Genomic DNA, 14,669 nt, shown 5'->3' on the forward strand with positions numbered 1-14,669 from the left:
CTATTCACTGATGTTCCGTCATTGTCTGGGGAAATATCTTCAGAGATCAGCCAGCAACTGCCAGTCGACTTCAGAAGATATCTCTCGCAGATGTGCATTGCAGAATTTGTCCTTCTGGAAACAAACCCATAGATAGTGGCTAAGCCATTACCCCAGTGGATAGTTCAGTTGGTAAAAGCTCTACCAATGATTGCAGAGTGATATTCATCTGGAGTTCCATCAACAGTTTGACCTTACAAGGAACTCTGAGAATGTACATGCAAAGATGAAAATGTGTGTTAGTAATATATTCTAATGGGAAAATGTGTAGAACAGCCTTGTTCACTGTAAAATTTGTAGTCATTGTTTTGGTTCATGCTGTTATGGAGTTACCTTTTGAGCAAAAAGAAAAAGTAAAAATAATGTTTGTGGTTGCTGAATAAACTGTTTCATTGTGTGTAACAAATGTGTTCAGAAGGGACATTTCATTTTAGTTTTAGATACTTTGGTTTGCATCTTCAGGTTTTATTGATATGCTAATGGGCATCAGTCATATGCAAAATGAGAATAGAGGACCACTCACTTGCAGGTGAATAATAGGTGATGCATAGTCACACTTAAAGATCAGATTGTTTTCAAAAATTTGCTCTTCTGCTACTGTTGTTAGTAAAACTGCACAAACCTTCATAGTCACAAGGAGTTCCACCACTGTCAAAAACTAACGTGAATTTGTGATTCTAAAGGCAGAAGGTATCATGAAAATAATTTTTTTTGATTGGTGGCTATGATGATCTGAAGCATACGCCGTGCGAACATAAAAATATTTTAGACCAAATACAGGTCCTATCTGTCATTTTAAATGGCAGCTTGAGGAATGGGACATGCCCGATTGTTGCTCTGGCTTCATTTCTGTGGATTCATGAAACTAGTGACATTTTTTCTGTCGCTTTGAGCTTTTGTGGAGGACTTGGAAGAGAGAAAGTATTGTATATAACAAAAACACTGTTAGGTTTGTTGCTGTGTCTTAACTTGTAGTGCCTCGAGAATGTCGGTGTATGTTCTCGAGACACTTGGCTTTCCACCATCTCGAACATCCGATATTTTAAGTACGAGGGTGAGAGAGTGAAGATGTGTGTGTCTCGCAGCCAGTTTCTGTGTGTGCAGGATGGATGTGAATAGGGAGAATACTGCAAAAGTGACGGCACGGACAAGTGTTTGCCACCTGCGCCATAGAAGTTGCTTGTCCAGTACAAGGAGCAAGCATGCTTTATTCTTTGATGGTGTAACAACTGTATTTGTGGTGTACAAATGAACTATGAATTGAACTAAAGACACTTACATTTGATTGTGAAACTTGTGAAGTTGTTTTATTGTGGAGACGAAAATATAAGAGTTGAACAAAAAGTATCGTGAGAGTATAGAATCATTTCAAGTGTAGAAAGAAGTCTATTTTGAAATTCCTTTAACTAGCTGTAGTCTTTAGGGAATAAGAGTGTGAAGATCAGATGCAGCCGTCTGACCTGAGTAGAAGATCGTCTGCAGACAATACGTAAGTCAACTGTGAGAGACATGAGTCTTGCACCCCAGTACCACACTGTCTCGTGTCATCAGAAACCGTGAGAATGTGGCGACCTAAGTGATAGGACCCAAAGAAAATGGGAATTTCAAGACAGAAACAGGAAGAAGATATGATTTGCCATAGCAACTAGGCCTTACAAGATGTGAGAACTGTTTCCAGTAATTGATTTGAGTCCAATAAACCAATGGAAGAAAGAGAAGAGTGCAACATAGTAAAAGACGGGAGAAAGTAGCAGTTGTTTACGGTGTTTCTTCTGTACTAGTTTTCCTGCACCAAATTCCCTTGAAATCTTAAACTATTCTGTAATCTATTCTTGAATTCTTAAACTATCCAATATTGTTAGTAATTAGGAAATCGGATATGACTACAACATTGAGACCAGTTTAAGCTAATCACGGATAAACAGTGATCTCTAGACATGAAATGAATCGAATAAAAATGGTGTGAGTGAAAGGTACAATATGATGGTACTATTTAAACCAAGTGATGTTGAGACGACATAAAATGAATAGAGGATTTTATGTGTATGTAAAAGTATAGTATAAACTGAATGACTAAACAACTATGTTATCGTAGTGTATAATTTTCTATTTTTTTATACAACATTTTATAAGATGTGATGTATAGGGGAGGGTTTATATTAGTTTGGGAAGGGGTGGGTAGTTTAAGTACAAGCATGACTAACACTAAACACACATCACACCTTTCAGACAACCCTCGCAGACAAGTGTGACTGATTGTTCACCATTTGCCATTCCATAGGGCTTGCTAATAATTTTCTTTAGGGACTTCAAAGGTGAATGTGAGAATGTCCATTCTGTAGGAGATGTTAAACATCATACCTCCTCAGGCTTCTTACTCAAGTACCGGCGAAGTAGGGATCCTGGGTAAGGGGGGTGGGAAGGGTTTCCTGTCTTTGGGGCTATCTGCTTTCTCTTCTTTGATCTTAGCAACCATTTCTACTGTTCGGTTTTTTAATTCTCATCTGAGTACCTACCTATCTTTCCCTCTTTCCAAATTCATATACTTCTATCGCAGAAGTCCTTCTCTTTTTCCGTAGTTACAAAGAACCTACAACTGAACTTCACATAAGTAGGCTGAAGAATCAGGCTACACACACACACACACACACACACACACACACACACACACACACACACGAAAATTACAGATTAGAAAACTGAAGCAATGTCCGAATCCCCAAGGGATGTAAGGGAATAGACATCTGTAAATCTGAGTAGATGCACATATTACTTTGTTGATATGTGACAGTTCTGCATAAGAAAATAACAATCAATGCATTTGCCTAGAGAAGCAGGAGAACTGGGGCAATAAGTATAAAACAGGGATAAGTTAATTGGAGTCATTTGTGCTAGTCTCCTGAGAACAGGCATAGTATCTACTGTGAGTTGGTAAATACAGGTAGACATAGCATTTACTATGTGTAGGCATGATATCTGTTTATGTAGTAGGAGTGAGGAGTGAAAGAGGACTCTAGGGTATTAAGATGGAGTATTGGAAAGTGAAGTTGATGTGTAAAGTAATTTGTAATTTTACCTGAGAATATTTAAGAATAGTATACATTAAGATGTATGCTAGGGCAATGAACCAGGAGGCCTACTCAAGAAGGATACAGAGAGTGCACTCGGCATTTATTGTATGAAAAAAGGGCGGATAGGCAGACGTATGAAAGGCTGACCTATACTGCACTGACAGGGGCATCAAGAAGGGGATTGACCTGTACCATAGAAGGATAGGAATAAGAAAGGGGTGTACCTACCAAAACAGAAGGAGAAATGCTACTCCTGGGATCAACCCATGTAAGATATAGGCACTGTTCCTAAAGGGAAAAGGGCAGTATCGTGGCAGAAGTCACACGTTTAAAGGGATGAGTCTGGTAGGTTTCAATTCTATACTTCACTAGCATTATTATGTTCTATGAGTGCCAATAGGAACATTTTTATTTTGCCCAGAGTTCCTCCAGACTACAAAAAGTGTATAAATAATAAGACAACTGTGTAATAAAGAAGCAGTGCAAAGAATTAGAATAAAGAATAAAGTGTCGGGAACACCTGGAGTTTGTGATTGGAAATTGAGACAGAGTCCTAACAAATCCTAAATAATAGAATAACATACCAGATCACGATGGAATATTTGGGGCCAGTGCCAAAATAGAGTGAGAGAAGAAAATATGAAAGATTAGCTAGAGTTTATTCTAAATGAGTACAAAGATCTATGTTGGAGTGTATATTGCTAGAATTGTGTGTGATATAAATTTACATAATGATTGTATAAAATATCTCGTGTTCGATTTAAGGGGGGGTGTATGTAGTGTTTCTAGAATTTCAGAGTAAATTCTAGAACCACTTGGCATTCCACTGTTTCGAACACCCGATATTTTAAAGGTGAGTGGGAGAAACGAATACGTCCTCCTGCGCATCGCCTATTTGTATGTAACAGGTCGGGAGGGGAGGGGGCGGGGGGAGTTACAAGAAAAATATGGACGCGTTGGCTAAACGGTGGCAGACAAATACCTGACCTGCTGCACTGTCCAGTCTCCATGTATGGGTTGAGAAGAACAAGGAAACTCCATGTAGTATTTTGTGCTTTTTAGTGTCTCTGTTGATTGTAAAAAGACTAATGAAAAACTGAATAGAGATTTCTATGTTCATTCATGTGTTGGACTTGTTTAAGACTAGAGACTTTTGAATTACTTCAAGTCTTGGCTGTGAAAGAAGCAAGACACATGTATATTATTTGAATATGTGTAAATGAGTCTAATGTTTAAGGAATAAGTTAGCTTGCAGAAGTTGTTGTCTGTGAAAGTTGAAAATATATAGTGATTGAACTGAAAAGTATTTTATGAGTACCAAAATTATTTCAATGATATAGAAGTATTTTAATAAATTCCTTTAACCAGCTATAGCCTTCAGAGAAGAAGCTTTTTGGAGATCGACGTAGCTATTACCCAGAGAAGATTGCCTACACACAACATGCAAGTTAACTGAATTGAGACAAGTGTGTGCCTTGCAACCCAATAACACTGTCTCTTGTCATCCAAAAACGTTAGAAATTGAGGATAGAGGGGATACAGATTGATCTGCAAATCTGAGCAGTTTGGAGCAAATGCAGAAAGACAAATTTCCAGTGATGGCAGGTGATTGCTTAGATCAGCACCAAACATTGTCGCTGGGCACCTGCGAGAGGTGTGGACTTTGGAACTCGATAAGGATACTTGTAAAAAGAGATTCAAGGAACACAAGGGTCTGAATAACACATTCATTGTATTCAGACTAAACTACTCCCCTGAAGGCTAATTCTAAACCTTATAAAAAGCAAAGGATTCAACTGTTGACACAACAGAAGTCAGTGTCTGAGGTCATAGGTCAAGAACTAACAGAAATAGCAATCACTATCAGCAATGTAAAGTACAAAGATTGAGAGCAGCACTCCAAGTGAGAAAATACTTAGTTTGAATCTTCTTCAAGGCTCACATCCCAAAGATCTGATCGAGAACACTTTGAATACGAAAAGCTGGAGTTTTTAAAGGATTGGGTATGGCAGGTATGGCACACTGCTTTCTCCCTATCTGCCATGAGCCTGCCAATCCACCGGCACCTTACAGGCATCTTACAATCTGATGTGCAACTCTGCAACCACAGGGTGCCTCTTGGCCAACCACATTCAGCTCTTCCCCCTCCTCTTCCTTACCTATAGGTAGGGATTTCTTGTAATAAAATCCCATTTGGGGTAGCAACAGTGGTCAACTTAAAGCTAAAAATCATAGCCCTGCCAATTGTGGCTAGCAGCAACAGAGTTTTACATCATTTTCCTGTTTCCTGGGGATTCTCGTGAGTAGGGATCACTATTCCAGCAGTTTTACTCATTTCCCGTGTCACTCTAACCTGTGTGAACAAGCTGATATTACTGTTCTCAGGAGCTAGTGTTAGGCTTGTTACACATTCTAAGACATGCCTGTTTGCAACCACCATCTACAATGACACCTTACAAAACTGTGCAGAATTTGGATGGTGTTATCAATTAATTCTCTGAACTGAAACTTGTACCCTGGGGCGACTGTCCTGGCCACCTGCAATTTGCAGACTGCTGCCATTACCTCGTGTAACCTAAACACTACCAATTGTTTGCTCTCTACGTAGTGTGTCTGCTTTCCTATCTTGGAGTGTTCTCTCTGGATTCAAACATCTCAAGCTTAACAATACACAAGTTAGTAAGTCATCAATACAGCACAGTATGTATGGCATGAGTACTATTGGAAAAGGGTTAATAGCAGTGCTATTATTAATTTACGAAGCCATCCTATAAAACTATAGAACTAGTTTAATGCATGCTGCTTGCAAATCAGTGGCAGAGGAATCTGACACATGTAGTGAAAGAAACTGTGAACTTAAGTGATGAGTGCAGAGCAGAAAGGTACTAAAGACACTGTAAGTGGACCATTATTCAAACATTTTTCAAAATTACAATTTTAATATACAAAGGCTATTCAAAAGATATTAGACTTTTATTTATAAAATCAATCTCTCATATGCAATTATTTGATACTACTCACCTTCAAAATAGTCCCCTTCAGCTATTACACAGCTCCCCCAATGTTGCTGCCACTGCTGGAAGCATCGCAGGAAAGCTTATTTTGATATGGTTTGCAGTTGCTCAAATTGCACATAATGTCTTCCTGTTCTGAAATCTGGCTCCTTTGCGATTATCTTTCAATTTAGCAAAAGCCAGAAGTCACTCAGTACTAAGCCAGGAGAATAGGGAGGCTGCCAAACCACAGCCATGTTGTATTTGCACAAAAAACCCTGAATTAATTGAGAACAATGAGTGGGTGCATTACCATGGTAAGGTGTCCACTGCTCACAGGTATGTACATTTGAATCTCACTGCTTTACTAATGCTATGCGGAACCTCTCGGTAGTAGTTCTTACCTTGTGGGGCATACTTGTAATAGACTAAGACACTGGAGTAAAAAAAGACGGTCAGCATGACTTTTACATCGTTGTGGAACTACCTCGCTTTTTTGGGTCTTAGGGGATGATGGCTCTTCCATTACGATGACTGGAACTTTGTTTCTAGGTCATACCCAAAACCCAGGATTGATCATCAGTGATCACTGTGTTAAGAAAGCTGGGCTTACTGTTCACAGTATCCAGCATGTCCTGTGCGATCTCTGAACTTCAGCACAAATTTTTCTGAGCTCTGCCTGAGGTCCAAATGGTCTGTTAAAATGGAATGAATGGATCCAATACTAATCCACAAGTCATGTGATCATTATGCTTCAATTCTGCATCACTAGAGTCCATACATGATCAGCAACATAATTTGCACATGTTAGGACCTACCTTAAAGTGGTTGTACCACTCTTTTATCTCTGTGGCACCCATTGCTTCTCCACAAAAACTTGTCAAATCTTGCAGATTGTTTGAACTTGAGAATTGTCAAGCTTAAAACAAAATTTGATGCAGTAATAGTGTTCCACTTTTTGTCTTCTTGCCCTCAACGCAAAAATCAGACTTCTGCCACTTACATGTGTTTACTTGTCAATGACAAACCAGCAACTTTTTGAAAAAAATCGGGCTTGTGCACTATGCATGCCTACGGACATAGTGGGTACATGTCCCAGTACCATTGTTGGTTTCAACAATAAAAAATGTCAGATGCTTTTTGAATAGCCCTTGTATTTAGAAAAGTATCAGCTTTTTAGCAAATAATGTAAATGTATGTAAGAAAAATTTCATTGTTATGTTGTTAATACTTCTGAGAAAAGGTACACTGGAAATCACATGACAGAGTTAGAAGGTACCTTCTCCCCTTTAAGTGTGCCTGTGCAGCACTAATATATGTACAAACTCTGGGGATTGATCAATGAGGATGCGGAACAAAAAAGTCTAATGAACTTGTCTGGAAATGCTTGGTTTCCATGCTAGAGACCACTTATTCAACCATACATTGTTACAGAGACTACAGTCTAATACACAATGTATCGTACAGCCACAGTTACAGTATGTGTTGAAAATGGTTTCCATGGGTTTCAGCTCATGCCATGTTCCATCTCACATGTTCACATTGGCCAAGCTGCTTGTGAACATTGTCAAAGATAGCATGAATACATTGTTCCAGTGTCTCCACATCTGGAATGGGATCTGCGTACAAGATACTTTTGAGATGGCCTCATAACCAGAAATTGCACAGGTTGAGATCTGGCGAACGAGCGGGCCATGCAACTGGACCCCCTTGTCAAATTCATCGACCAAGGAAGACACACGATTGAGATATGTTCATACATTAATGGCAAAGTGGGGTGGAACACCATTGTGTAGCATCCATATAACCCTTTGAAACATAAGTGGCATTTCTTCCAGCAGGGCAGGAAAAGTCACCCACAAGAAACGCCAGTAGTTCTGGCCTGTTAGGTGATGTGGAAGGAAGACTGGTCCCAAAATATGGTCACGAGTTATCCCAGCCCATACATTACAGCTGCACTGATGCTGATGATTTGCTGCCACCATATCATGGGGGTTCTGCATACTTCTCATAGATGACCGTTATGGAATTTGTTGAAAATACCACTCCATGTAAAGGTGGCCTTATCTGTGAATAGGATGGATGACATGAATCCTGTGAAGAAGCCAGTGACAAAATTCCTCCCAATGTGGAAAGTTTGTTACTAGTATTCCCTGCGCCCGCGCGCACACACACACACACACACACACACACACACACACACACACACACACACACACACACACACACACACACACACACTCACTGTAAGTGTTAAGGGTAGTAACAATTGTCAGAATGTTCCATACAGTTGTCTGGCTTACCTTGTACTGGTGGTCCAACTGCCTGGTACTGACACGGTGGTTGCTTCCCACTGAGTTAATCACATTTTCCTCCAAGTCTGATGTCCAAACATTTCGGGTAGGTCCTTTGTGATTTCCTGATTCCTGAGTTACCCTGTTTTCAGAAAATGGCAAAACATTGTTGCTGTCTGTGGTTGTTATTGGCAAGGATAGGTCTCCTGATACAACCTTACTGCCCACTGGCCATTGTCATTTACCTTTCCGTAAGTAAACACCATGTTGGCAAGCTCTCAGTTCGAATAGAGACCCATTGTGTACAATGCTGTACCGCATCCACTACAAAGTAAGTCAGCAAGAGAAGTGAGTCGAACAAAGTATTACCAGTTACTATGGCAGGAAAGGGAGCTAGGGCATGATGCATGAGGAACAGTACCAATCTCCAGGAGGAAACCATGCATACTGTAACTGTGTGTGCAAGGTACACTCGATATTAGACTGCAGTCTCTGTTACAAAGTATGATTGAATAAATGGTCTCTAGCATGGGAACTATGCATTTTTGGACTAAGTTCATTAGACCTTTTTTTATTCTATATCCTCTCATCAATCAATCCCTAGAGGTTGGACATGGTAGAAAAAAATCACCATGAGAGAGAGAGAGAGAGAGAGAGAGAGAGAGAGAGAGAGAGAGAGAGAGAGAGAGAGAGAGAGAGAGAGTCCTTTTTTTAACTATTAAAGTTTAAAAGTGTGTTAATCTCCTTACTTTACAGGAAGAAGTCATGACGCTTGAGAGAATATTGCTCCAGACAATCAAATTTGATTTGCAAGTTGAACATCCTTATAGCTACCTGCTGAAGTATGCTAAATGTCTTAAAGGTGAGGTAAATCATTGTTTTGAACATCCTTTATAAATTAAAAGTTCAGTATTCTGTTGCAACATTTTCGTGAATTTACTGTGAGATGTTTCTTTTGCAGGAGACAAAAGCAAATTGCAGAAGATGGTCCAGATGGCATGGACTTTTGTGAACGATAGGTAAACTGATTTCTGTGGTATTCAATAATTACATAAATTTAAGGTTTTAATTATTACCCATTTTCTCTGTTGTGCAGAAACTATGTAATATAGGAATTGTCAGATTGTAATGGACTTAGAACTAATCATGACATTATTGACCGGGGAGGTAGCTTTGGAGATGTTAAACATCTGGTTCCAATCTATTTGATAGAACTGTGGCAATTGTTGCATCTTTGTGATTGAGAGGTGAAATGGTGTGTAAAACAAACACAGTCTCTGAGAAAGAAAATCTAAAACTTGGCCTGGAATTGTACTCGGAACCCTATGATCTAAAGGCAGCAATGCTAACTGCTAGACCGCTAGCTGCAGACTGACAGATTCTAATATACACAATTTTGATAATGTTTGGTAACTTTCATTCCAGACCAAATTTATGCCTCACTAAGACTCCAAGAAATGTAGTAGGAAGAATACAGTATATGTATTACAACAGTATTGTGAAAAGGGTAGATTACTACACACTATATAGAGGAGATGTTAGTCTCAGACACAATGACAACACTGCTATCTTAAATGTATAGCAGTTTTTTCATTCTGCATTGAGTGGAAGCTGTCTCAGACACTGAAAAACTGCCAAAGGAATTAAGCCACTTGCAGAAAGTATTGAAGGGAAAACAGCTAAAACAGCTGTCAGATTTTGCAAGCTGTATTTCCAAAAACATGTAAATTGGAGGATGCAGAGGAGTACCCAGAGAAGCTTGTATCCCAATCGCAATGCCAGCTCTCTAGTTAAAATATTCTCTATCATACACCAAATATATCAGTGTGTGCTTAAATAAATCCCCAAAAGTGTCATCAAATAAACGGGAGAGCAGAGGTATATAATCTTTGATGGGAATGTGCGCGAATAATGATGTCACATCAAAGCTGGCCATAATATCTCCTCTTCCAAGATGCATTCATTCAGTTAGATTCATGAAGTCAGCTGTATTCTTGATGTGGTGCACAGTGACCAGTTGGTGGAGTAAGGAGGCTGGCCAGATGTTTTACATGTCTGTACGTTAGCAATCCAGTATTGCTCACGATGGGACATACAGGTGTGCTGTTCTTGTAAAACTGGAAGGCCGTGCAATGTAGATGTTAGAGGAGCCCGTGGGAGAAGACTTTTAATAACATTCTCTTCCTGTGAAGACCTCTTGAAAATCTGACATCATCCTCATTATTCTGTGTGCGGGGTTCCTTTGTAACTTTTGATGTGTCGCTGCCTGCAGCTTAAACTGAAACTTTGTGTCATAGTTGGCTCATTCTATAATTAGGGCCACAGTGCCCTTGTTAGCTGAGAGGACTACAAGGAGAGGAAACTCGAGAATTATTTCCGCACATATCACTGCAAAAGCTCGCATTCGTATGTCATTCAAATTTGCCTTCTGAATGAGAAACTTACTGCATAATTTTTCCTTATACACAAAATGCAGATGGTGTTACTCCTACTTGTGGTATTCAGTAGGTTTTTTTCCCCACCCTGTTGTTCACAATGTTAATGGCCAATAGCTTACCTCTAATGTTAACTGTGGTGTAAGGAAAGAATCATTCAATGCATTAAAGGGATTTACAGCGATGGCCTGTACAAAAATAGTCATGATTACTGTAATTCAGCTAACAAGCTAACGTTCTACTTAGAAGGTTAGTCAAGTTGTGAATCAATTTCTGTCCATGGTGAGTAGCATTGTATCCTTCACATAACATTGTTGTTATTCCTACCTGAATTTTCTGTATATTACAGTGTGTACATGCCCCGGGAAATCCAGGAAAAATTCGGGAATTTTTTCAGCTGAGAGAAAACCAATAACACCCCGTGACTCTTTTGGGATCCCGAGAATTTTTCATTGTTACATTTTTGTAATTTTGACTGGTAATAACCGATTTCCTAAAAAAAATATTGCTGCATCCCACTACTGCAGAATACTACTGAAGCAATGAAACATAAACAAGAAAAAATAACAAATGTTAATTGCAAAGGAAATGCGCCTTTTAAAACAACAAAATACCATGTACACAAAGGCGTCTGCCAACAGCAAAATGTGTCAAATGCAATAGCACGGAGACTATGCAATACTTAGTAACAACGAACTGCTTTCGATGAGCGTGACATCACAACTGTTTACATTAGATTAGTTTGAACAGTTACCAGAGGGCTCAGGCACACATGTGCAGTCAAGTCACATATGAGCAGTACCTTCTCCCGATTCTGGCTACATGAAACCAGATGCTAAATGGAAAAATTTTTATGGGACACCCAGGCAGCCAGATTCACGCATGCACAGAGCATCTGAGTTGTTGTGGGGAGGGGGTCCCCTGTTTACGTTCAATGATTTTGCTGTTTCCTGTTCATTTACAGCTCCATCAGATAAAAACAAAACCAATTTCTGTGGCCGGGAGTTATCAAGTGAATTAAAATACATTCACATAATTACGGAAGGCTGAAATATATAATTCATTTCAGTTTTTCTGATTTTATTTTATTTCCAAGTTTTTGGTAGACAAGCATTAATCACCTTACAGAACACTGAAGTTATTTTTGTCAGTTTGTTAAAGAAATTTGGCTTTAATTAATCTTTTCCACTGAGGTAGTTAATTTATTTGAAACGAAGTGTTTCATTCCACAATATAGGCTAGTTCCAACTGTTCAGTGAATTTTAAGTGCACGTTCTCATCTTCTGGCATGCATAACATTATGCCATAATAAAGAACAAAACATAAGATAAGAGTACTGGTACGCCAAGGAAATTTACGCCCCGAAAATCTACATCTACACCTACATCCATACTCTGCAACCCACTTGGCGGTGTGTGGCGGAGGGTACCTTGAGTACCTCTGAATGTTCCCCTTCTATTCCAGTCTCGTATTGTTTGTGGAAAGAAATATTGTTGGTATGGTTCTGTGTGGGCTCTAATCTCTCTGATATTATCCTCATGGTCTCTTCGCGAGATACGTGTAGGAGGGAACATATACTGCTTGACTCCTCGGTGAAGGTATGGTCTCGAAACTTCAACAAAAGCCTGTACCAAGCTACTGAGCATCTCTCCTGCAAAGTCTTCCAGTGGAGTTTATCTATCATCTCCGTAATACTTTCGCAATTACCAAATGATCCTGTAATGAAGCGCGCTGCTCTCCATTGGATCCTCTCTATCTCCCCCCCCCCCTCAACCCTATCTGTTACGGATCCCACACTGGTGAGCAATATTCAAGCAGTGGGTGAACAAGTATACTGTAACCTGCTTCCTTTGTTTTTGGATTGCATTTCCTAAGGACTCTTTCAATGAATCTGTCTGGCATCTGCTTTACCGATGATCAACTTTATATGATCATTCCATTTTAAACACTCGTAATGCCTGCTCCCAGATAATTTATGGAATTAAAGCTTAATATCATGTTGGTGCCTCCTGCATTGTGAATCTGGACATATGAATGTGCATGTCAAGCCAAATTATGCATTTTAGTATGGTTTATGAAATTCTGATGCTCTTATGAGTATCCTCTGATGTTTCTTTTATCAGCTAATGTAAGATCTTTTAATGCTTTACACGTGTGAACATACAGGCTTCCTATGCTATCATAACTGCACATGCGCATTAATGCCTGTTTCCTGGTGCTTTCTGGCAACTGCTGAAATGAACCTATATCTAACAGGTCTCGAAAAAATATTATGAATGATGGTTTGAAAAGTGGTATTTTCGAAGTAAATTTCCTTTTATACAAGATGAATTATGTTACCTATGAGAGTGTGTGATTTTTCTTAAATCACTAAGCATTTGACTTTTGTTTAAAATTTAACACTTTGAGAACCAGCCACTTAGATTAATTTCAAGCCCAGAAGGCCAGAAATTTGCCATTATTTCAAATTTTACTGCCATATTTGTAAAATGTATCTTACAGTGTAACACACGCAAAAAAGACCAATATTACATGTGAAAGCTTAGCTTCTCTAGTAGCTTATTAATCTTGGAGATCAATATTATATGTGAAAGCTTAGCTTTTCTTATAGCTGCAGTATATATATTAATTTAAAGCATTAACTTTTCCTATTTGTGATAGTGCTATTGGCTGGCTACATCACATGTTCTATGCTTTGTGAACATCTGCTGTCAATGGCTGGTGAGATCATGCGAGATGTGCTATGATTGGCTTACAAAAGCAATCTGACTTTCAATGCTTTGGAAACTAACGTGTAGTTTTTGGTGGAATTCAAATTTATAATTTCCTAATACGAAGGTATGCAGCTTATATGTTGCTGCACATCAAAGATCTTTCCAAAAGTTTTTTTTTTTTTTTTTTTTTTTTTTTTTTTTTTTTTTTTTTTTTTTTTTCCCCCTTCTTTCTGGGTTTCATATTCTATGCCAAAGTGCTGGGAAGGTCTATGCCTGTGTGTAAAATTTCAATTGGCATAAAGTGCTCTACAGGCTTGGATATGCAAGAGACTAGCATGCCATAGCTGTGCAACTGAATACTGCTAGGAGTAACACCATCTACATTTTGTGTATAGGGAAAAATTATGCAGTAAGTTTCCCATTCAGAAGGCAAATTTGAATGACATACGGATGCATGGTTTCCCAGTGAAATGTACCAAAAACAATTCTCTCAAGCTTCCTCGCCTTGTAGCCCTGACTGCTGACAAGGGCCATGCAGCCATAATTATGGAACAAGTCAACTAGGACACAAAGCTTCGGTTGATACTGGAAGAGGTGACACATAAAAAATTATCAAGGGACACAACATACAAAATAATGTGAAAGAGATTGGAGATTCCCAAGAGTCTGTCACTATAAAAATGTCATTAAGTCTTCTCCCTCAGGATCGTTGACCACATACACTGTATGACTGTCTAAAAGTTTGCAAGAACACCACACTTCCACTTTCCAGTGTGTGCACCACTGGATCACCAACTTAGACTTCCAATACACCTGGCCAGTCTCCTTACTCTGCAGGTTGGTCACTGTGTGTACCACATCAAGAATACAACTGACTTAATCAGTTGCATTATTTTGCTTGCATCTTGGAAAAGGAGATGATATGGTCAGCTTTGATGTGCTGTCACTGTTCACATGCATTCCCATCAAAGATTGTGTAGATCTGCTCTTCCAGTTATTTGACGACACTGATAGGGATATATTTAATAACAATGAGATTCTCGTGTTTTTTTGTGGTGGTGGTGGTGGTGGTGGTGGTGGTGGTGGTGGTGGTGGTGGCCTTCAGTTCTGAGACTGGTTTGAT

The 14,669-nt window shown here is 39.2% G+C and overlaps 1 protein-coding gene across 1 annotated transcript in view; it reads left to right on the plus strand.

Annotated features, from left to right (window-relative positions):
- The window catches only part of LOC126278004 (cyclin-K), a 59,165-nt gene that overhangs the window by 19,228 nt on the left and 25,268 nt on the right, over positions 1 to 14,669 (plus strand). Inside the window, exons 4-5 of the mRNA XM_049977693.1 lie at positions 9,154 to 9,259; positions 9,359 to 9,416. Of these exons, the coding sequence (XP_049833650.1) occupies positions 9,154 to 9,259; positions 9,359 to 9,416 (164 nt within the window). The remainder of the gene's footprint in view (positions 1 to 9,153; positions 9,260 to 9,358; positions 9,417 to 14,669) is intronic.

This window comes from Schistocerca gregaria, chromosome 6, assembly GCF_023897955.1.
Source record: "Schistocerca gregaria isolate iqSchGreg1 chromosome 6, iqSchGreg1.2, whole genome shotgun sequence".
NCBI classification, from domain to species: domain Eukaryota; kingdom Metazoa; phylum Arthropoda; class Insecta; order Orthoptera; family Acrididae; genus Schistocerca; species Schistocerca gregaria.